We start from the raw sequence: 25,385 nt of genomic DNA, 5'->3' as shown, positions 1-25,385 counted from the left end.
TGACACCAGTAAAGAAGTACACCGTTTGCCTGTAATGGCTGCTGCCTTTTTTTCATGCATTCAGTCACCTGTCAAACAGGGTTTTCACATAGTCACAGATGCTAGGGATAAATCAGGACATTCTATACTGATGCTAGCTATCAGTGTCAATACCACCATGTTCTCTCTGAGAGAAGAAGGCCCTTTAATTCACAGCAATGGCAATGTCTATTCAGAGAGAATACACCTCCCTATCCCCCATCACAGTGGTACTGAGAGATTATGTCAACCCTCTAGACAGCCAAATTTGAACCCCATGCCGATAGGATCATCCTTCTAGCTGTGAGTGGCCTAAAAGCTGGAATCCTCTTTAAAGAGAAGAGAGATTAAGACTCCATTCTTTAGATTAGAAAGGAGGAAAGTGATCGATCATTGAACACTCTCAAAGGAAACAATGGCAAAGTATGTGTAAAAATTACCACACCCACTGCAAACAACCACCCACATCAGACCTTGTAATGACATTTATAGAAAACCCAGTCTCAGATACCATCACATACCCAAAGTGTCCTGTTGGTGCTATACTAATAATTACAATATACATATTTTTTACTTCAAATACACAAGTTACTACAGTAGCACCTGCACAGGGTGGGTGAGAAAGTGGCTTGCATATAAGAAGAGATTCCTATATGGTGTCATGCTTCCAAAGGCTATCTGAACTCTCAGGAAGAGGGAGTAAGCTGGTGGTCAGTAGCGCCCATTTAAAAACATAAGATCAGTCATAGTAGGTAAGACCAAAGGTCCATCTGTCTCAGTATCCTGTCTTCCAACAGTGGCCAATGCCAAGTGCCCCAGAGAAAATGAACAGAACAGGTAATCACCAAGTGATCCATCTCTTGACACCCATTCCCAACTTCTGGCCAACAGAGGCTAGGGACACCATCCCTGCCCATCCTGGCTAATAGCCATTGATGGACCTATCCTCCAAGAGCTTATCTAGTTCTTTTTTGAATCCTGTTATAGTCTTAGCCTTCACAACATCCTCTGGCAAGGAGTTCTGCAGGTTGACTGCGTTTGTGTGAAAAAAAATTTCCTTTTGTTTGTTTTAAACCTGCTGCCTATTTATTTCACTTGGTGAGCCCTATTTCTAGTGTTATGAGAAGGAGAAAACACTTCCTTATTTACTTTCTCAACAATAGTCATGATTTCATAGATCTCTAGTCGTCTCTCTTCGAAACTGAAAAGTCTCAGTTTTATTAATCTCTCCTCATACAGAAGCCGTTCCATACCCCATATCATTTCTGTTGCCCTTTTCTGAACCTTTTCCAAGCCCAACATATCTTTTTTGAGATGAGGTGACCACATTTACACACAGTATTCAAGATATGGGCATAGCATGGATTTATAAAAAAGCAATATGATATTTTCTGTCTTATTATCCATCTCTTTCTTAATGACTCCCAACGTTCTGTTTGCTTTTTTGACTGCTGCTGCACATGAAGTGGATGTTTTCCAAAAACTATCCATAATGATCTTCTTCTTGAGTGGTAACAGCCAATTTAGACCCCATCATTTTATACATATAATTGGGATAATGTTTTCCAATTGCATTACTTTGCATTTATTAACACTGAGTTTCATCTGTGTCACCATTTTGTTGATCAGTGACCCAGTTTTGAGAGATGCTTTGTAGCTCACTGCAGTCTGCATGGGACTTCAGAATTTTTGTATCATCTGAAATTTTGCCACCTCACTGTTTACCCCCTTTTCCAGATCATTTATGAATAAATTGAATAGGACTGGGCCCAGTACAGACCCCTGAGGGACACCACTATTTACCTCTCTCCATTCGGAAAACTGGCCATTTATTCCTACCCTTTGTTTCCCATCTTTTAACCAGTTACCAATCCATGAGACGACCTTCCCTTTTATCCCATGACAGTTTACTTTGCTTAAGAGCCTTTGCTCCAGTCTGACTCCCTTGCCCCTCTAGAAACATGTACCCTAGTAACATGATTAACCATCCTATAAGCCAGACTTTGGAGCTAAAGAAATGAGTGTCACTATCATGGCCCCAGCAATGTTTCTACAACAAGAGGACTGCTGTGTATTGTCAGAGAAGTATTATCAACAAGTTTTTATTTTAGAATCAATGCCTCTTATCTTAAATATTTTCAGGGACTGTGTGTAGTACAGAAGTACAAGAATTTTTGAAGTAAGAACCCAGAACTGCAGTATTGTACATTCTGTGAACAATGCAGTATCAGGACTCAGAAAACTGGCTCAACAAGGAACGTTAAATGCAAGTGCTATTTATGTTGCACTGTGAATTTGGATTTCCAAATACTGTAGAGATTTTGTGAAGAGAAAGGAAGGACACGTCTTTATTTCTTCTCCAGTATGAATAAGCATAGGATTTAATATAAAGCAATATAATGACGTAATGTCATTGCTTTTAAAATGAGCAGGACTCTTCTATGAGAGCAACATAATTATGTCAAATCAGCTTGTGATTGCCAGTTTGGATTTGTTCTGTCTGAGGGGCAAGTCCTTGAGTCCGCTTTTGAAATTGAAAACAAAGCAATAAAATCTTCACAGCAGCCATGGAGATTTGCCCCACAGATGGAGGAAAATTCTTCACAGTTAGCCTATAGAGCTGGCCTGGTTGCTTGCCTATATCTTTTCTAATGGGTTTGATTATTTATAGGTTAATATTAGACTGTTTTGGCTGTAATGCAAGGGACTTACAGTACTTTCTGTATGTTTAGCTAAGGAAAAGTTAGCCTACATGTGTTTGGGACCTTTCACCTAGATAGATAGTGATGAGCTAAAGCATAAAGTCTATATATGGTTGCGACCTTTAACATAGATACAGGATCATTCAAGCAGGGTGGTATATGCAGGCTACCTGAATTCATACTCTCTTTAACCTTAACAGGTACAACACAATTTGGAACTTTGAAAGAACCAGTTAGGACAGAAATAACAGACATGAGAATGAGCTAATGTCATTAATATGTATGTATGTCATCAATACATACAAACATAACAGCCTATGGAGTAAGTGTACCCTAACATTTTGTGGGTGAGGAAACTAAGTTTGAGCTTTGAGCCCTCCTTCTGTGCCCAAGCTCTATGAGAGGGGTGACCCACCACCAGCGGCGTATTATCGCCTAGGCCAACAAAACCCAGGCCTAGGGTGGCAAATTTGCTCGCGCCCCCTCCCCAGCTCCGTCCCTTCCCCAAATCCCCGACCCACCTCCTCCCTCAGGCGCGCCGCTCTTCCCTCCTTCCACCTCCCCCCCAGGCTTGCCGTGCCAAAGCGCTGGGAGGGAAGGACAAGCAAGTAGCAGTGCGCTCGGGGATAGCGGAGGTGACCTGGGGCCAGCGGGTGCAGGGAGTAACTCTCTGGGGCAGGGGTGAGGGGGAGACCACTCCCTGCCCCAGCTCACCATCACTCCACCTCCGCCATCCCCTGAGCACGCCACAACTCCCCTTCTCCCCCCACTCCCTCCCAGGCTTGCTGTGGGGAACAGAGGTGAGCTGGTGCCTGGGGGGGGGGGGGTTGCAAATATTTGAGGGCCTAGGGGTGACAAATTTGTTAATCTGCCACTGCCCATTACGCCAAGGAAGCTTCAAGGCTTCTTCATTCTTAGTTCCCCTTTTGTTTATTAGTGTATTCATCTGTTAGTTCTTAATTATAAATTTTAAGTCAGTTTAGTTAGCTTTGATAGCTTCTAGCTCTTTAAACTTCTCCTAAGCTCTGCACGTTCCACTCAAGAATTGAGAAATCTGAACTCTCTTGGCATGCCAGAGGCGAGGCTGGTCCTTTGTCTCTTACCACCAGGTTATCAAGGAAGAGTGTGAGTATATTAATCCAAAGCTTTATAGTGCATAATATCACATCTACCTTTAGAACAATATTATTGCCTTTTAACTCCAATTATTTTACCATTTGATTACTATTCCATTTATCTCAAAGAAAATCTTTAAGCCTACATTTGTCTCAGTCTGAACATATTTGTCATACATCCAGAGGGCCCTTGCAAACCCTGTGTAGCCTGATTCTGGGACAAGACCCTTATCTTCTGATCAGGTAATATGGGTTATAGGCTCGCCAATTAATTTAACATAATATTAACCTCCAAAATCAGGCAACAATAGTGATTATGAAAGAATTCTTACAGCTGTTTTTGAAGAAGCTGATACTGGCCCAAGAACCAAACTGAAAGTGCATATTAGCCTTCTTGCATAGCCGCCAGACTTATTTTTATTCTAATTACGCATCTAGGAAATTACCAATACAAAAATTATTAACTTTCATGTGTCTTTGTGGAATCTTCATTCAGTTCAATAATCATGACTACCATCTGATAACTGTGCCCAATAACGGTGTTCTTCATATTATATTGTCATTGCATGACCCCATTCAATATGAAAAGACTATCTAGTAAGCAATTATCAAACAGACACAAAGGGCAGAGTACTGTGACATTGCACTCTATATGATTTTATAAAAATATGCTAATATAACTGGAATATGCTTCATGCAAAAATACCTTACAAGGGACCTATTACAAAGTTTATAATCTACTGAGTGTGATCATCCTATTTGTATAAATGTACCACTCTTATCTAAAACTAGAAATTGAAATATAACTCTGAGGCCCTATTGTAATTATGCAACGTGTGGGCCATTAATGGTGGTTTGGAATCTTGACTCCCATTAACCAGGACAATTGACTGCAGATGGCTCTGTTCTACCTGTAAGTCTTCCTGTATACCTGTGTGCTGGCAAGTGGGTAATGAAGTCTTACAGTAGTATGTGATCATGTCACCTGAACTGTAATCCATGTGATCATGTCACCTGAACTGTAATCCATCTTTAACCTGGTGCTTTTCCACTCGGAGGGGGGGGGGGGGAGGAGAAGACCCAGAGGGACAAAGGATTCCAGCCTTATGCAAAAGACATACAAGAAGGTGGAACAGGAAAAAGGGGAGAGCCATCATGAAGAATCCCCTAGCTACCACCTGAGCTGGAACAAGAGCTGTACCAAGGGAAAGAATTGTGCCCTGGCATGGAAGGTGTCCAGTCTGAGAAAAAAATTTACTGAAGCATCTCTAAGGGTGAGATTATCTGTATTCAGTTTGATTAGACATAGATTTACATGTTTTATTTTATTCTGCTTGGCGACTTACTGTGTTCTGTCTTTTACTACCTGGAACCACTTAAATCCTACTTTCTGTATTTAATAAAATCACTTTTTACTTATTAATTAACCCAGAGTATATATTCATACGTGGCGGGCAAACAGCTGTGCATACCCCTCTATCACTGTTATAGAGGGCGAACAATTCAATTTATACCCTGTATAAGCTTTATATAGGATAAAGCGGATTTATTTGGGTTTAGACCCCACTGGGAGTTGAGCAACTGAACGTTAAAGACAAGAACACTTCTGTAAGCTGTTTTCAGTTAAGTCTGCAGCTTCGGGGCAAGCAATTCAGACCCTGCGTCTTTGCTGGAGCAGATGGGCGTGTCTGGATCAGCAAGACAGGGTGCTGGAGTCCCAGGCTGCCAGAGGGAAAGCAAGAGCAGAAGTAGTCTTGGCACATCAGGTGGCAGCTCCCTGGGATGGGGTGGGGGTTCTGTGATTCACCCCGTCACAGTACTTTCTGGCAACTGTCTCACCTCAAGTTAAGTGTGTGGAGGACTGAAGCACAAATTCCTTTAACTTACCTATGACGTTGCACTCCAAATGTTTTATGGAACTACGCTTATTAGTTTGAATATGATGCAACTGGAATATGCTTTATGCAAAACTAGGCAATCAGTCAAAAAGTTCTACTTACAGTCAGTCATTGCTAAATTTATCCCATAATATTTAATTTATCAAAATCTTAATTTCTGCTTTTTAAAAACAGATGAACTTCTGCCCCCTTCTTCTAAACAGTCAGACTAAAATGGCCAGTTCAATGTTACACTGCTCTAAAGGAAGAAATCTCTTTTCAAATAAAAGTGTAAAAATGATTTGAGAATTTTCTAGTCTACAAAAATACAAGGCAAACAAAAGTGATGTTATTACAGCCTACAGAAATGAGTTAGCTCTCTGTGAGCTCAGATCATGTTTAGATCATCAAATATTTCCACTTACTATAAAAAAAATAAAAAGTCTGCTTACCTGCAGAAGCATTGTGGGATCTCTCCTTGACCATACAAAGGAAACAAAAAGGGTGTATTGCCATAACGGCCAAGACACTGAAGAAAGTGCTTTGTTGCCTTGAGCCCATCTATGGTGTCACTGTCAGCCTCCGACACCATTGCAATAGAATGCAGAATAAAGTGCTGCAAGTTAGCTGTTAATTTCTGGGTTTTCAAATATTCTGAAAATGTACATTCCTTGTAATCTGTTAGAGGAAAAAAAATACAATTCAAGTAAAGGATGCAATTTAACACAGCAATTTTTCTCCTAGTACAGTACCAATTAAAAGAAACATTCTTACATTTAAATATTTTTAAAGGTGAACACAAAAGAAAATATTACAGTTTAGTAATGACAACTTAATTTTTCAATGTGTCTGATTGGAAATGGGTAAGCCAAAATGACGGAAGTTAAAAATGGATTGTCAGCCTTGACTCTGAATTAAAAAAGAATCTCATAAAAAATTAACTTTTAAGAATGACAGAAATCCACTGCCTGTGAGGAGACTCCAGTAGTCTGGCAGGTTTTAGGAGAACAGAGTAGTAGTGACACACCTAAAAATGTTTTCATCTATTCAATGAGTTAGGCCTGATCTAAATACATTTTTTGTACAATTGGGCTATTTCTATTAGGGACGCAGTTTCTACCAAAATAGTGAAATTAGTACAATCCCTGGTATGGACAGTTATAGCAGCATACAGGTGCCTTTACACTAATATAGCTTATTCCCATAAGTGAAAAGGATAAGCTCAAGAGGGATGAGGCATCTTAAAACAAGTTGCATCACTTGGGAGATGCGAGTGTTGTAACACTTTAATTATATGGGTGTAGTTAAAGTATACAAGCCCTTAGAATAGCATTTTAATCTTGAATGCTGAACACTTGGAATATATTGTAAATGGCTGACTTTTTATTCATAAAAAAGCAACAACTGAGTGGAGATGGGATATACCAGAGAATGAAGAGCAGCTGATTAGGATTTACTTTCCTTTTCTAAATATTATTGTTGATGCACTTGTAGATACACAAGTCCTTAAGAAACTATCTGAATGCAGATACTGCATGTCTGCAACACTTCTCATACTTAAAATAGAAAATTCAAATATTGAGCTAAATTTAATTACCACGGTTAATACATTTTCTCTCTCTTTTAAATGGAACCTGCTGTATTTCAGCTACACATGTCACTCTATATAATTAAGAAGTCTCTTTTCTTAGGCTTATTCTTGACATTTCAAAATTCAGGACTATAATTTTTTCTACAGTTCAATGACAAATATTACAAAAGTATATTTTTATTTGAGCTTCAGCCACTGTTTTATTACAAATATATTTTACTACCTATGTATAGCCATGCAACAAATCATAAAATACACTTCATTTTCTTTTATTGTATTGTCTTTATAAAAAAAGGTACCTCGGCCTTTCTGTATTTTAGGTTTCCTATATATTACATTTTAGAGAAAAAGCTTTTAAAAAAAATGCACTGCCATGCACTCCCCATTAGAAAGCTGTCCTCCCAAATGAATATAATAGTCTCAAGAGGAGGAGCTTTAAACTTCTCAAAAATTTCAATTAGTTAAGTTTAACTAAAAATATATCCATTTATTTCAAGGGTGGCTTTAAAACCTGGTAACAAAGTCTGTGTAACCATCTCTGGAAGTAAAACAAATCGAATGTCATGCCAGTATATGAATCAATGAATTGCATCTAAAATTGATGTGGTGTCTCCTTTTTGGTACCTAATACATTTTCTAAATACCACCTTATATTCTCTCTCTGATCACCTCTATTTCTTCCACCAGCAGCAAACCTGAAATTGCCTGTAATCTATAAAGCACTTTGGCCTAATGAGTTTTTACCTTCAGGATCTCTCAGAGTTCATCACTAGTCCGTCACATACTTCCCTCTGCTAGTTTTATCATTTCATTATCTATATTGACCAATTCTCTTTTTTCTGGTACTTGCTTGGCGTCTTGCCTGCTATCATTTCTGACACCCAATCCAATGGTCATATTCAGCCAAAGCAACTCCAAATTCACTTACCCTCCCTTAAACATATTCCTGTGTGACAAACCTACTCAAATACTTCTTTTGCTCAAAAACAAAGCCATTTTACATTTTCTGTTGTCTATTAAGGCACCTGGATTCTACAGTCTTTGAAATCTTTGTAATGTCTTCACTTCCTCTCTCCACTGTTGCCATTTTATTTTCCACATATTTTGTAACTCAGCCCCTAAACTTTAGAGGGCACAGAATGTCTCAAGGAAACTACTCTCTCATTCCAGAATTGGAGAGCATATACTACATCCTTTCACACCTTCAGTAGCTTCCAGATAGTCACAAAATCCAAAATCCAATTCAAATGATCGAAAATAAGATGAATGCATTATCCAAAAGAGAAAGAAATTCATGTATATCGTTATCATATGTAAGCAAATACCTCAGTTAAAAGTGACTTTATAACATTTTGCAAACCAGCAGCAATATTCTATGGAAAAAAGGGGAAAAAATTAAGTGAAACTGAGAAAAATAAAAGGAGTGGGAGTTTGATAAGCAGAATTTAATATTGAAGTGAAAAGGTCAAAACATACTTTGAAACTGAATCCATAAAAGTAAATGGGTGAAAACACAGGAGCACTATCAAAACTACAGTAACTGAATGAACACATAGCTCTGTAACTTTTCAGTGAAATGAATTACCTTGGTATTCATCGGGATGTTGTTCATACTCCAAACAAAATGTCAAAAATTTCATTAGCATTCTCTTTTCCACCATAGTGAGCTTTTTGCTGTTGAAGACATCTGCTCTGGAACAAGGTACCTGGAAAATAATATTTTACTAGTTTTTCAAAGGGAAGAAAGGAAAGAGATTATTTGTTATATTGATTACCTGATGAACATTTTAAAATTCATTTATTCCCAATAACCAGAATATCCCGATACTTTGTTTTTCTTTATTTCCTATCAGCTTCAATAGCATCTTTGCTAACTGCAGAGATGGTTAAATATGAACAACTTTTCTTAACTTTGCCAAATAACTCCCGTTGCCATTATTAGGCCAATGGCATTTCCCTCCTAACCAGGACAGATCAAATCTAGCTCTGTAATCTGAAAACTTAAAATTGGCTTTTTTCTGAGATTTAACTGCTGAGTCAATAGTAGTTTGACTACTAAGGCAGTAGTCTACTCAGTTCCATTTGCTTCTTTCAGCGGAACAATACCCTAACATTTAATTTATGAAGTGAGACAACAGAAGTAACTGCTCATGACACCAGAGTGCAAATAGAGACATTTTCCAGGAAAAATACTAACAAACAGCTGCAAAACATCTCATGAATATCAATTTCAGCTCATTTATATTTAAGAAATTGATTCAACTTATATAGTGGATTCTTCTACAGTACCTGTTCCACTCTTCCTTCTTGAAATGCAAGAATCCTGGTGACATTTTTGAACTCCGCATATCGGCTAACATTAGACTTAGTTAGGAGGTCAATTAACAGTCCCCGGGAATAGAGCAGCTGTAGAAATCAAGAAAATAAAATACCCGAGGATAAAGAAAAACCAAGCACTTATATCAAAATGAAACAGTTACCTCAGTCATATCAGATTGATAGCCTCTTTCCCATAATTGTCTATAAGTAAGTACTGTGAAATAGGTTATGAAGAAATACAAAGACTCCAGAATAAGACAACATTTTGTCAGTGGGAGGAATGACACATAAAAGTAGCTGAAGGATGGCATCCCATAAGTATGTTCCTACTCAACAGTGATATGGTTTGATTGGTTTGGCAAAATCAGCATATCGGGTTCAGTGCATGGGGAAGAGGGAAGCTCATCTGTACTGCACAGGGACTGCTGGCTACCAGATAACACTACTGTATGATTTCAGTAAAAGTTGTGGACATTCCCTTGCATTTTGTTTGCCTTACTACATCATCAGAATGGCTATAGAAATGGTCTTCTGCTCTAGTCACTTGGGATTTGAAAGCTATACCAGGCTCTGTCCAAGGCCACTTCTTTTTCTCTCTTCACAACCTCTCACTGGGAGATCTTATCCACTTAGAGTTATCTTTATACTGGTTGGCTAACAGACGTTTTGCAGCATGAGCTTTCGTGGGTGTCCTGCGTCTGATGAAGTGGGTATTCACCCACGAAAGCTCACGCTCCAAAACGTCTGTTAGTCTATAAGGTGCCACAGGATTCTCTGCTGCTTTTAGAGATCCAGACTAACACGGCTACCCCTCTGATACTTTATACTGGTTGTTAACAAAAATCAACCCCTTTTTTGGCTTCAAGTCTATCTTCTTCTGTCAAGCCCTGCATTTCACGCTCACCTTTTTAATACCTCATGAATAGCCAATGAGCAGCGCAAAAATCAACGTAGCCGAACATGAGCACCTCATTTTTTTTCCCTTTTAAACTCTCCCTTCTCTCCTACTACCATGACCAAAAATATGCTCCACAGCACTCAGACCCGTGACTTGGGTGTCATCTTAAATTTAACTCTGTCTCTAGACCAGGGGTTCCCAAACTTGGCTCATGACTTGTTCAGGGTAAGCCCCTGGTGGATCACGAGACGCTTGGTTTCCCTGAGCATCCGCAGGTACAGCTGCTCGCAGCTCCCAGTGGCTGTGGTTCGCCACGCTTAGGTAAACAAAGCATCTTATGGCCCACCAGGGGCTTACCCTGAATAAGCCGCAAACTAAGTTTGGGAACCTCCTTCTCTAGACTATATTTTAGATGTCTGTATAGCTCCTAGCACAATGGGGCCCTCTACTAATATAATACAAATAATAGGCAATTTAGTACTGCACTGCTGCTTTCTATAGAAGAGGCTACGATCTCATTTGATGTTGACCACACATTTGTCCCAATTTACTTGTGTTTTCAAGCTGTTAAAATACCATAAATGCCTAAATTAAAGTTACATTTCTGTAAGTGTAAATTGTAAAATGATGAAAACAAGTTCAAGTTTTTCCTTTTGCCTTCTTCTGAAGATCAAAACTTCCTTTATGTAGATAATTATTTTCCCCTTATATCAAGAATTAATCAAAGAGCCATGAGAATTTTTCATTCTTAATCCTTTTGGTGACATTGAGTCAATTAGTGTAAGGGTGAATTTTGATTTATATGTAGGACATATAGGCCCATAGTAATGTAGACATTAAACTTGTTAAAAATATGGCAAATTAAAGTTATGTTAACAGGACTTACTTTTGAGGCAGCTTCAAGCTTTGACAGAACAAAATAACTTTTCACACAATTCCCCAGAAAGGGTGACAGATCAGTAATTTTTTATTGTGGTCATGAGATCTCAGAGGTCTTGAGAAAGTGTAATCATGAGATACGTGAATGGATAACGAACATCTTTTCTAAGTCAAAGTTATGACCAGGAAAGTGGCCAGGCCTTAAAGTTCAAAAAAGCCCTACAGGAGCCCTGACTGTTCACCAGAATTACCTCAATTCCCCTTACCTGGATCAAGTCATCCTCTCTTCTTATTCCCATTATTGGTTGCTTGGGAAAAATATATGGATTTGTGGATGTGGCAAAGAAAGCAGTACTGCAGAAAGGAAGGCCGCAAGATGGACCCAAAGGTCAGAATGACTTCACTTGACCAGGATTAGAAAATACAATTGGGGTTTGAAATGTCTGATACACTGAGAGGTCTTGTGGGATGATACCAGTCTGAATTTCACTCTTAAAAGACTAACAAGGAAGAAGTGTGCTCTCCAAGGTCACCATAATGATAACCAGATGGCTTATTTCCCTGCAGTTCCAAACTGACTCTGAAGCTCCACAAAGCAAGTGAGCCGAAGAGACAATCCCTTCCCCCCCCACACACCCCCTCGGCACTTGACTCCCCACCCAAGTAACTTATCTTTTTGTTTCCTTAACCAGATACCTGAATACCTATGGAGGGAACCCTGCCAGGAAAGACCTGTCACTGATTTTTGGGGGGGATCGGGGTGGAGAATGTATGTGTGGCCAGTAAGAGTATGTCTACACAGCATAGTTACCCTCAGACTGTTTTAAGCCCAAGCCCCCTATCATCCACACACAAATCAGTCTGACTCAGGCCTGCAATCCCAATGCAACTCGGGTCCAAACCCTTTCATTCTGCAGTGTCAACACAGCTCAAGCAGCAGACCCAAGACAGATGGTCTGTATAATGCTGTATGAATGTTTGGATGGGAGATCTGGGTCCAGCAACAGTAAACCTAGGCTTACAATGCAGAGTAGGCGCCCGACTGAGGCTTGGCAACAGAGTCCACAAACACAGGCCCCATAGACTCAGTTTACCATACAGCACAGATATATCCTAATAACATGAACATATAACCCTATAGTACAACCTAGGCTGAAAGCAAATCTTACCACTGATTACTAGAGGTTGCCTGGGATGTGTGATGATTCCAACCTTAACCTCTATTATATCCCAAGAGAAAGTAAGCTACTAAATAAACTGCATAGAGACTGAACAATTTACTTAGCCTATCCTTACTGTCATCTTAATTTTGTGGTTTTATTACCGATTATGCTCATGCAGTGATTTGAACAATTGTTGTTCTCAAATGGTTCTCTTTTTAAATTAAAGAATTTTAATTTGTATTATGGTTAACTCCTTGATTTTGCTAATTTGATTTACATTGTACTCTTAATCTGTTTCTCATATTATTTACTGCTTTAGGGAAGTATAATAAATTAGTTAACTTTACAGTTCCTTATGTTCTTAAATAAAAATAAAAAAATATGAAATTAGTTCTCTCTGATCAAATGTTGATTAGGTAAATACAAGCCTAAAGGAACTTTTAAGTAAACATTATTAAACATTTGACTCGGGTCCTGAAAAGCCTATCATCACAGAGAGAATGTGCATTCTCTGTATCATGCATCATGCTTCCCTAAAACTTTATTTAACAATCTATTTCCAAACATAACTTGGCTTTTCTTGAGTAAACAATTATTTATGTCTCTCCTCTATGAGTTAAATATAATTGTGTCATATTCCCCAAAATGCATGTCCCGTCAAATTAAAAAATTCCTTGAAGTTTTTCAAAAGCGTAGTCCCTGCTTTTGTGTCATTCAATTGCTGAATGAAGCTAGCCATATTTAGCCATAAAACCTTATAACCCGCTTTGTTTTACTCTTGTATAACCTAAAAATTTATTGCACGCTGTTGGGGGGACATGAATATAACCACTAGTACAAGATGGATTACCGCATTGAAAAAGTAATGCCCCACTGGAGAAAATTACATATACAGTGCTTTCATTCTAAAAGTTTTGTGGCCCTGAGTGCAGAAATTTGTCAAGTTCCATAGGAGATGCAAAATCCTGGCTGCCATCTCAGATTTCAAGTTCTGAAGAGCCACACCTTTGGAGTGAGTTTTAATGATTCCTTTTCAAGATAAAGGTCTACTGGAACACTACCTTGGGCAGCTTGGGACAGTCTTAAAGAGTCTCAATGTCAAATGTGAACAGCTGTGATTTACTGTAGCCTTTTGTTGCCCTTACCCCTTATGTCTCCCTCTGCCAGACCATTTCTTCTACTTTTGTTCTGCTCCTTCCATTCTACCTTCATTTGTCCTACACTGTATCCTAGCTTTAGATCATTCTTGAGACGTTATCTGTTCAGGTGTTTCTCCCTTGCCTGTGTATGTCCCCCTAGAGATCCAATTGAGACAGTTGGGTGCTCTGGTGTGTCCACTGCCTGTCAATCACGAGCTCTGGAATTTTGTGGAATTAGCATTATCTGCAATATATTTGCCAATATTTGATGTCATATCACAATGCCCAGATCAATGTGCTCTATAAAACAATATTCTCTATTCAGTTACTGTAAATTGTTAATCATAGAACCTTATATATCATTGTGACAGCACATAATGGGGAAATCTGCATTTGAAATGCTGAGAATCTAACAAAAATGTTTTTTTGTAATTTTAACTCTAAGCTTTTAATATGTTATTGAAGAAATTGTTTATTTTCCAGCTCCCGATATTGAATAATAAAATTCAGTTTCTGAATTAGGAAACAACTGCAACATACACTATGGATGTGATCCAAAGCTCACTGAAGTCAACATAAAAGCAAACATTTTTCTATAACTTTATGTATACTGTACATATACTGTGAAGTAGCCAAACAGCAAAGAACCTAGTTTTGGAAAGTAACTCTGTGTTCTAATTAAAAACAACACAAGAGCAGGAATTCAGAACAATGATGAACACACTGCTTCAATCAGCTTAACTGTTATATTAAGGACTAATTGCCTCTGATATTTTTCAATAGGCAAGTTATTACAATCCACTGTGTCAATGGCATGAAAACTAAAAATTCTTTAATAAATACTTCTTAATGAAGAACCATGACGGCTTCAAAGGAGCAATTTCTTGGGTTCAGGAAAGTGTGCTTAAAATAACTCCATATGATGGATATGAAAAATACTCTGCATCTTGAAAAATTCTGAAATTCTCATTTGTTGCTAAATATAGCTTTGTTCCTTTTTATCTTAAATATTGCAGTCAGAAAATAGTTTTAGATCTCTGACTTAAACTCTCATTTGCAGGGAAATATGCTTTTACAGCTTTACTTCTGAGCTAATATTTTTTGGTTTCCTTAATTTAAAACACCCAGGCCTTCAAGACCACACATTTGATGTGTTGCTGACATTTTAGAAGAAAGTATAAATGTACACCACTTTAGAGCACAAATTCTTTCCCCCAGTGATGTTATCACCTTGTTAAACCCTTAAATGTCCACGAAGTATATTTAATTTTTTATAATAAAGTAAATGTATTTTTATGAAGAAAGTCAATTAGTTCCTACCTTGGAAACTAAATCAATATTAAATCTCCTGCCTTCTTTAACAATTTGCGCGTAAGTAATTTTCTTTGGTTCCAAGGCAGCAGCTTCTGCAGTTGATACATTTTCTGCTTTTCCTGTTTCCAAAGCAGACTGATCAAAAGTTGCATCACAGAGGTGCTCTCTCTCAGAGGTCATTTCTGCATCCTTCCTTTCTGTCGTACTCTCCAGATCATTACACGTAACACTTTCTGGATATGTTTCACAGCTCTCGGTCCCCAATGACTGACTTTCCACAGGCAGGCACTCTTTTTCAGACTCCTGAGCAGCCTCACTAGTATCAGAAGCTTCAAAGGCAGGTAGCTTTGGCAATGCACCAGCTTCTTTAACATCTTCAGCTAATTCCTGACTGATTAAAACACAAAGAGAGTCTTTAAAATAGTCTTAAAACTGAACTTATTTCTAGCAACATGATTAGTTACCGCAAGGAATGGAAAACGTCAGCAGTCCTTTCATGAAAGCTGTTAGATTCATCTGACCGATCCAAATCGGGTGTCTTATTTGGATCAGCTGAACTACTCTGGTTCTCTGATTATAAAGCTATTACTCATGTGGGTTACTTTAATATATCAAATAGTAGACTTCCAGACTCCACATCTGTATTTCTTATTTTGCATAAAACACCAAGAGACCAGGCAAATTAACTGAACAACTCTTAAAACTCTCAATGTGATAAACAATGCAGCAGATGTTAGTTCCCAAAATAGAATAAGGAGTGTGATATTAAAAATAAACAGATACTAAAAGGTAATTTGAAATGTTTTTATATAGATACAAAAACCTGTTGGAAAACCTAAATCATTAAGTCACTGAAGATATTAGAAAATCAAATAATTTAAGACAAAGGGACTACTCTCAGAATAAGGCATGCTTGATTTGAATAAGATTATGATGACTATGAGTCTATCAATTCTTCAGGAGAAATACAAAATTGTGAACTGAAGTTTTGGCACATAAGAGCTTTCAGTATATTTTTTGGCCTTAATTCTGCAATCTGATCTATGTAAACCAGCCCTTATTCCAATGTGGAGTCTCACTGAAGACACATTTGGTTCAGATTTCAGTATTCAGGGCTTAAGAATGTAGAATTCAGTCATTTTATACATAATTTATAAATGAGACTTTATTATAAAGGATTAATGAATCAATAGGCAATTTTCAGATTCTTACGGAATCCAACAAATACATTATAATCATGATTTACAATAATCCATTACTGTTTTTGATGTGCTTAACCATCTATAATACATACTACTTGTGTATGTAACACATTTATAACATCTATCAATAATTTATTAACCCTTTAATAACTATGTGTGACCTATATAACCATGCAATTTTCAGGATGTGTGTAGTCTGTAAACCTAGGAAATGCCCAAGGAAAAGTTCTACTCTTGCTTCGTATCAGTACCATGCATACCTTGGGCCCCCATACTTCCTACAAAATGTGGCTCATCCCCACCTTCACATGAGTTTTCTCCCTGTGAGTGTGTGCTTTGATCTTCTGAAGGGCCACCACTTGTCCAAGTAGGCATAGAGCCTCATTCTTCCAGTCTCCCTGCTTTCAGCTGTTGGCTACTGCTAACATTAGGTCTAACCCACCATGCCCCAGGCTCCTGCTGCAAGCTCATTCTGCTCACTACTCCTGTATGGGTTGAGAATAAGGTGGGACCTAGAAACAAAATAGGAGAGACCCACTAAGAACACCAGTAAGCAGCAACAGAAAGGTTCCTGGCAGAGAAGTAGTATGACTAAACAGGACTCACTGCAAGCAGACTCCCAAACTGTCCCTGCCTCCCAGCAGCCATAGATTCTTCTTCCTCAACATCTCCTTAACAAAACCCTGGAAATTAGCCACTCAAGTGATAGGAACATGGGAAATGGCCAGTCTCCTCAAGTATCAAAAATAATTTTTTTTTTTAAGCAATATAGTTCACTTGTTAACTAAATACAAACATGCACCCAGAATGCCATTAAACTTAAGTTGTAGCTAATCATCAGGAAATAAGCTTAAGTAAAATATTATAATGAAGGCATGTCTTTGTACAGTTCTGATTAATCTGTAATATGCCTATAGTAAAGGCTACCTGGTCAGAGAAGGGAGGTCACCCTAAGTAGCAAGTATTTTGCTCAGTCTTCCTCATTTTCATAATGAAAAAATTCTTTAAAATTCCCCTTATAAAACAGAATTCCACATTTAATCTCATCTGTCTTTTTTATCTTGGACTTCATGAAGTCTAACTAATACTTTTGAACTTGAAATTTTAGTTTATGCCACCAACTGAGATGAATCAAATCAATGTCATCATAAGTGAAAGAAATTTAGCAACAATTTTGCATTATCTTTTTATCTTTCTACCACAAGCCATTAAGGCACTGAATAAACATTTTAAACTCAGCTGAAAACTAATGAACTGTGATTTTAAAGGTGACCTGCAAGGGTACAGTTTATAATTCCAGTGGTTATCGATGTGTGTGCATATACACACAGACACACACACACACACACACATTTTCTTAACTGTATGGGGGCATTCAGCACAGTTACCAAAATGCAACTCTTTCCTCAGAGGTGGGGGCACTTTGTCAGAGTCAGCATTGGAAGAAAACCCTAGACCCTTTTCAGGATTGCAAAATCCCACCCTACGGTCTTGAGGAAGGTTCTGTGTCTGATTGGTTGTACAGAAGTGCAACATAAACCTACTGGCTCCTGCATAAATAAGGAGATGGCTTATAAGCCCTTCCCTAAACCTTTCTGGATTGGGAAGAAAAGGCTACTGCTAGGAAGCAGCAGACAGAGGAGCTGGCATGGTTACATGTTGTCGCAATTCTCCTGACTGCCCACCTCTGAGTTTGAGAGTGCCAAGGAACCTTAGACACGCCCAGGGACCCAAGTCATAAGCACTGGGTCACAATCATCCCCAGCATAGCAGCAAAGACAGCAGTGGTAAGCATCTTGGCAGTAGGGTTGTCAACTTTCTACTCACACAAAACTGAACACCCTTACCCTGTTCCCCGCCTTTTCTCTTCTGGGAGGCCCCACCCCAGCTCACTCCAACCCGTCTCCCTCTGCGGCTCACTCTCCCCACCCTCACTGGCAGGCTCACACTGAGATGTGGGAAGCGGTGAGGGCTCTGGCTGGGGGTGCAGGTTCCAGGGGTGGGATTGGGATCGAGGGGTTTGGAGTGCAGAACGGTGACGTGGGCTGGGATCGAGGGATTCAGAGGGTGGGAGGGGGATCAGGGCTTGGGCAGGGGGTTGGGGCCCGGGAGGACGACAGGGGTGCAGGCTCCAGGCAGTGCTTACCTCAAGCAGCTCCCAGAAGCAGCAGGTATGTCCCCTCTCTGGTTCCTACATGGAGGCATGGCCAGGTGGCTCTGCACACTGCTCCATTCACAGGTGCCGCCCCCACAGCTCCCCTTGACCATGGTTCTTGGCCAATGGGAACTGCAGAGGTGATGCTTGGGGCGGTGGCAACATGTAGAGCCCCATGGCTGCTGCTACAAGTAGAAGCCAGATGGGGACATGCTGGCTGCTTCCCATGAGCCACACAGCAGAGGCTAGCAAGGAGCCTGCCAGTCCCACTGTACAGCAGTGCTGCCAATCAGTGGTCAACAACCTGGTCACCAGGATCCCTTTTCGACCGCATGTTTCAGTCGCAAACCGGATACCTTGTCACCCTACCTGGCAGGGGAAGGGGAGGTAGCCCCTTATACACAGTGGAAACCAGAACTTTTCCCTTGTGGAAGTGACACAACATAAGGAGAGGAGGGTGGGAGCATCTGTGAGTGTTTACTTATTGACTTATGCTCTTTTTTCTTATTTTAGACCCTCCTAGCGCCCATCCCTGCTGTAGCTGGCCAGCTCATACTGAAAAGGGATATACTAGCGAGCACCATGCAGAGTTCTTTAGCTGTCACCTAACCCTGTTGAAGCCAGTCCACAGGAAGTTGAGTAAATCGGCATTTTAATATAGAGTATATTATTCAATTTTTTTACTATTCATTTATATTCTAAATGGATGGGCTAGAGGCTGTGGAACCTGAGAGAAAAAAGTTTTACAGATAATATGCTGAATATTACAGTTAAAATTACTACAATTTTGTATCAGAGGGGTAGCCGTGTTAGTCTGGATCTGTAAAAGCAGCAAAGAATCCTGTGGCACCTTATAGACTAACAGACATTTTGGAGCATGAGCTTTCGTGGGTGAATACCCACTTCGTCAGATGCACGTAGTGGAAATTTCCAGGGGCAGAGATATATATATATTATGCAAGCAAGCTAGAGATAATGAGGTCAGTTCAATCAGGGAGGATGAGGCCCTGTTCTAGCAGTTGAGATGTGAAAACCAAGGGAGGAGAAACTGGTTTTGTAGTTGGGAAGCCATTCACAGTCTTTGTTTAATCCTGAGCTGATGGTGTCAAATTTGCAGATGACCTGAAGTACAGTTTTGTACTTTACTTTTGCTGGTCCCATGTAGACATCATTCTGTTCAATATTAGACTTTTTCCATGTTTAGTACATCCACTTCTCCCACCCAAAGTAGGGTTGGCTAAGTAACACACTGCAGAACCTTGTGGTATATCATATATACGTTTGACTAAAAAGCTAAAAAACTGAGCAGATTTCAAGCTGTCATTTTTCTTTAAAATTCCTACACAAACATTCTTCCCTCATGGCCCCCAGACCATCATGGAAATTTTCCCCAAAGCTATACATTGAAGCATAATAGAGAATATTCAGTCCTCGACCAACAGACAGGTTTATGGTCCCATAATCACAGGAAAACGTCAGTTCTAGAAAGAGGTTCTGGAAAGATGGTAATATCTCTCCCTCTGCAAAAAAAATTTGAGGCTTTATGACAACTTTATAGAACAAATGTAATTTTAGAAATTTCTGATGATTATTTACTTTTCTCTCTGATACCTGCACAGTTGGTATGGTATTAAGGTGCCTTATGGTATTATGTCACGTGATTCTGAGTGTAAAAACAACAGCTAATCACATTGGAAATTCCCCAAAATTTGTAAAAGTTTTTCTATTAAACGGAGCATAATAAACACCAGTATGGTTTGGTAGAAAGACACTCATTCTGGTCCATTTGTAAGAGTCACATACAGCTCTAGTGCTCACAAACAATGCAGTTATTCTCAACCTATATCAATAAAACTTTTACTATAGCATTATATACCAGAATCCATCATAAACGTACAATATACATAAATATTTATACATTCACTTATACTAGAACAGTCAAATGAAAATAATTCCACACATGAAAAAGCTGAAATGATCATGGTTTTGCTGTGTCATTTTTATTTTGATTTACATTAGCTTTTTATAAAATATTCTGTTTTCTCTATATAGTGTTAAATGTCTATCTACAATATCTTAAATGATACAGTATGATGACTTTTTTCCATAGAAAATATTTTTTAAAATTCATCTCAGCTAACTTGTATTGCTGGAAATCAATTCAATATTGTGGAGATATTTATTCATATAAACAGGATATAATGTTTGTGTAAACTTAATGCATAAGCTATAAATATTTGAACATTAAAATGAAGGTCTTACTTCATCCCAGCTATAACCTTACATATGCAGTTCTGCTCTGTCAACATACAGATGTTGTGCAAGCCTCAAGTTGATGTCACAGAACTATTTCATTTTAAGCAAAAATTCTTTATAACCCAAGTTCAATTTGGACTTTGCAAAGCATTCAACCTCACTCTAAATGGAAGTTTGATAAAGTAACTATATAAGGAAGTTGCACTGTACTGATGTATTATAAAAATCTATTCAACTTCCCCCTTAATGAACATCACAATTTGTATGATTTTCAGGTCTACTCATTTTATCACAAAAGCCCAGCCCCTTTATATAAAACCGAACTCATGACATCATTCTTATAGGAATAACCATCCCTGAATAATGTAACAACTGTGTCTATAAAAAATGAAAAATCACTCAAATTAAACCTTTGGGCAGACAATTTTCTACTAATTCACAAAAAGGATACATCTGCAGGCAAATTGTTGTGTAAATTTTGAATATTATCTACCACCATTCATCAATTAATGGTAGTAACAAAGGAATATCTCAAAGTGAATGTGTCTTATTAATGCCTTGTAACAGCCACCCCTTCAGATAGGTCAAATGAAAAATTGCCAACCAGCTGGTTAATTTATTCAGCACAGGTGTTCACTATTTATTTTTCAGCCATTTTCCTTTTTCCAATACAGCTTGTTGCAGAAACAGTATTCTTTTCCTTTGATGGATGCACTTTGTTCTGGGGCCATTCATTTCAGATTTGCACAGTATATATTATACTGCTACCCAGCTGTTTATTCTTTCAAAATAAATGTTTAATGGTTACTTCATAGGCGTTATAAAGTTAAGAAACAACAACAAAATCCAGACAGAACATGTAAGTTGTCAGAAGTACCATAATCAACTCAAGTTGTTTAGGCAAACTTTTTCTTTGCTATTTTTATCCAACTCCCCGCTCTATTTGGAGGCAGAAAGAAGAGCAAACACTATGTAATTAAATGACCTAGACTTCATCAGGTGCTTAAAAGAAATCTAGAACTAATCTGGAAGTTCAAATTAAGACTCTCTTGTACAAATTGTGAAATATTTGAAACCCATTTTTGAGTCTGCTGTTGGTCAGAGCCATTTTTCAGCATGCAACCTCTTTAGCAATTAGTTATATCTGAGAGAGATTAAAACTTTTAATCCTACTTCAGTACTAGTTTTGAACATTTATTATGATAAAGTTATGGCAGTGATTATATGACTGGGATTAGACACAGTAATTTTAAAAGAAACGGAACCTTTACATTTTATCTGGATCATAACCTACCGTACGTACCTCAACTTCTAAATATTTTACACAATACCCTGTTAAACATTTTATCACTTTCAGTGCTGAACCAGTATTAAAAGGTACATATGGACTGGTTTCTGATACTTACAGTAGGCTTCCAAATTCAAAGTAGATATACCACAGGAATGCTTAGCTGAATTTACCCTACATTAAAAAGGGACCCTTCATTCATGACAATTCAATCTAAAATATCATGCTAATCTTAGATTTGTTTATTGTCTGAATTGTTAAGAACTGAAATTGGTTATCACTCTTGCAATTTTTGTATCAATGTTAATTATATTACTGAAGTGCTGTTTGGACACATTCATTTTACCTATGTTCTTCTATTTACAACTGCCATGAAAAGAGATATTTTAGTTAAAAACAAAGATTCTCTACGGCATCTTTGCAGCTTTTCATTCAGCTAAAGTACAATAAATAAATATAGTAGTTCAAAGATGGTGAGCAGCTCTAATCACACCTTATTGCTAGTTTCCAATCAGAAAAGAACTATTAGCCTTTTATTCACTAAATTGCCCAAAATGTTTATTACATGTAAACCGAAGCAAAGCCAGTAAAAGATCTGCCAGTTTCAGTTAAGTACGGGGGACTTAAGTATAGGACTTTTGGAGAGCAATTTATAATTCTTATTTTTGCTGTTAACCCAAAAGGATATAGATGAAAGAGAAAGAAAAAAAATCACTTATGCTGAGATCACAACGTAATTAATCATTCACAATATAAAAAGCTATACCAAGGAATTTTGTTTATATATCTTCCATACTATTTATGCTTACCTAGCATAGCAGACATCTTCTACATGCTGAATGGTGTTATCCTTCTTGTTAAGAGAAATAGCTTCTTCTGTTTCAAGGATCAATTTTCTCCAGTCTTCACTGTCCTCTCCGATATCAGTTTTTTCCTTACAAACAAATACAAGATGATAGGAAATTTTTTGAACTCTACTTTAATTTTTTAATTAAACTTAAAACGTTACCAACCTGGATGCTATTGTGAACTGAAATAAACTTCAGTTCCATCAATTCTAACTTTCTAGTGATGTTTTTGAGGAAAATTTCCTTTTTATGCCACTGTATAGCTTAAATGTGTAGTTTCCTATAGCTAGATATTAATTCAGTTTAGATAGGAGCACAGGTCTGCACTAATAAAAGTATTTAAAATGAGAGCTGCTATTTATAATTTGTGATGAAAGACGAGGTTTCAAAGTACCACAATACATCTTTTGACTGATTCAGTATTTGATGACTTTTACTGGAAGTTTATCAAGCAAGTTAACATAAAAAACAGAGACTATTCATGCATTTTTTTTTTTCCAATTTGTAGACCTATTTACGTCAGGTAGATGTTGACATGGTACGTTAAAGTGAAAATTCACTTAGCTTGCAAGCAATATCAAATAGGCTATTTAAAAAAGAAACTAGTATTATATCTGGCAGGTTAGTTCCCATAACTGTAACTCAGTCCAAGGCAAGATTGCAGAATGGATTGGCATATCCACACTAGATTTAATCTAGCTAGTACAAGTAAAAATATCCATGAAGACACAGGAGCACAGGTTTCAGTGTGGGCTGTACAGGCATAATGGGAACCTTAAGTATGTACTCACGATGCTAGCTCTTGCTGAAGCCTGTGCTACTGCAGCTTCACTGCCATTTTTGGCCACTGTAGCTAGATTAAAGCAAGCACTGCAGCACAGGCTGGCATACCAATCGCACCACCAACTCAGATGTAGCCATACCCTAAGAGAGAGTCTGATCCCTCAATTCTGGCTGAGAACTCTTGTATTAGAGACCACACCTAGGAATGAAATGATTTGAGAATTAGCTAGTCAGGCTAGACATTTACTTAGGTCATATGATGAGATTTTAGGAAGAACCCTCTCCCTGGAAAGAAAATGAGTGCAACAGTCTTTTCCCAAGAGGTTAGCTCTTGCTAACATCCTGCTTGTTTAAGTAACAAGAGCCATTAGATTATTTTTGGAAGAGCACCTGAAACAAAGGACATTTGTCAAATGTGGCAAACAGATACAAACTACTCAGAGACTAAGCAAGATTCCTCTTGATCTTCAATCTGGGCACATACAAGTTCTCTTTTAGCATCACAGAGAGAGAAGAAACTCATCTTTCCATACAACTATCAAAAGTGGTTAAGAAATGTACAAAACATTTGTCTTATTGTTAACTGAGCCCTATGTGACATATTTCATCACTCCCCCAATCACTATTAATAGGTTATGAAAGATCTAAGATATGAGAAAGCATCTTCACAAAACTAAGAATCCCTTATTGGCCCTTCTAGTGCAAAGTACTCACTCGGTCTATGCAGATGATTTTCAACCTGTGGTCTGCAAACCCTGGGGGCCTAAGTCTAAGATTTCCAAAGGGGTCCACACCTCCACTCAAAATTTTTTAGCGGTCCACAATTGAAAAAAGGTTGAAATCACCAGTCTACACAATTGTCTCCAGCATAATAGTAAAACAGGCATGATATACTGCTGATTGTTTAGCATGCTGTTATCCTCAGTTGTGCTGGCTGTTTTGGTGATCTCATTATGAGAAAAAGAGCTAGCATTTCCTTTCAAGTCTTGGTAACTCATTTACTTTGTGCAGTTTGTATGTATATGTCAATTTATTTATAAAGTGGAGCTCTTGGAGAGAGCATTGTGGTTTCTACTGCTTTATTTGGGGGTGGGGTCGTCTGATCTATTGATGTAGCATACTTATCTACTATGGAGGAGAAGTAGGGGGGTTTTTTGTTTTTGTTTTTGGTTTGTTTGTTTTTTTGTTTTTTTTTACAGGAGGAGTACTTCCCCTACTCCTTTCTAAGAGAAACATAATGGTGGGAAAGTATTTTAAAAAGAACCTACCTGCTCCAGACACTTTGTAAAGCTTGCTTTTGTAAAATAATTAGGAGTTTACTCACCTTACAAATGCCTTTGTGAAATAAAGAATTTGAACAGTCACACAGTTAAAGTGAAAGGTAATGGAAAAACAGACTGCGCTGTCTGTGCAAAAGGATATGGTCAGTACAACAACAGAGAATGGGGCAAAATGGTCTTCTGCATAAACTGGGAGTTGAGATCAGCCTAGCAGTACCATAGACTATGAGGACGACCTTGAGCAACAGACTTCTCTCCATTTGTAACTGGGTGGACTTAGTGTGACACAGAATTTGAGGTCTTTTCTTGTATTCGTGCTCACTCCTAAATAGGGGAGGTTGCAGATGAGATTCAGCTAGGATTGAAAGTGTAAAAGAAACAGAAAATATAGAATTATGGTTCTCAATTTCTGCCTGATGGAGAACGCATGTAAATAGTAATTACATTCTTACACAATACTCTAAGCATTTGGGACAAATTTTTCCCAGTGGATTTGATGCTGTAGCTCTGCACAAAGTGCAATTCTGAATTTTTTTCAAGAATACGGAAGGCATAGAA

The 25,385-nt window shown here is 38.2% G+C and overlaps 1 protein-coding gene across 3 annotated transcripts in view; it reads right to left on the bottom strand.

Moving 5' to 3' along the window:
* CHM (CHM Rab escort protein) overlaps positions 1 to 25,385 on the bottom strand; it is a 148,928-nt gene that overhangs the window by 78,563 nt on the left and 44,980 nt on the right. For 2 of the 3 annotated variants that reach the window (XM_032765494.2, XM_075068739.1), the window contains exons 4-8: positions 22,726 to 22,850; positions 15,022 to 15,406; positions 9,593 to 9,709; positions 8,889 to 9,009; positions 6,165 to 6,390 (exon numbers count right to left, since the gene is read on the bottom strand). In XM_032765494.2, coding sequence (XP_032621385.1) covers positions 6,165 to 6,390; positions 8,889 to 9,009; positions 9,593 to 9,709; positions 15,022 to 15,406; positions 22,726 to 22,850 — 974 coding nt within the window. Of the gene's footprint in view, positions 1 to 6,164; positions 6,391 to 8,888; positions 9,010 to 9,592; positions 9,710 to 15,021; positions 15,407 to 22,725; positions 22,851 to 23,794; positions 23,916 to 25,385 lie in introns of those variants that run through there. The other variant, XM_075068740.1, reaches the window with a different exon arrangement.

This window comes from Chelonoidis abingdonii, chromosome 8, assembly GCF_003597395.2.
Source record: "Chelonoidis abingdonii isolate Lonesome George chromosome 8, CheloAbing_2.0, whole genome shotgun sequence".
NCBI lineage: Eukaryota > Metazoa > Chordata > Testudines > Testudinidae > Chelonoidis > Chelonoidis abingdonii.
This window is presented reverse-complemented; position numbering and strand designations above follow the sequence as displayed.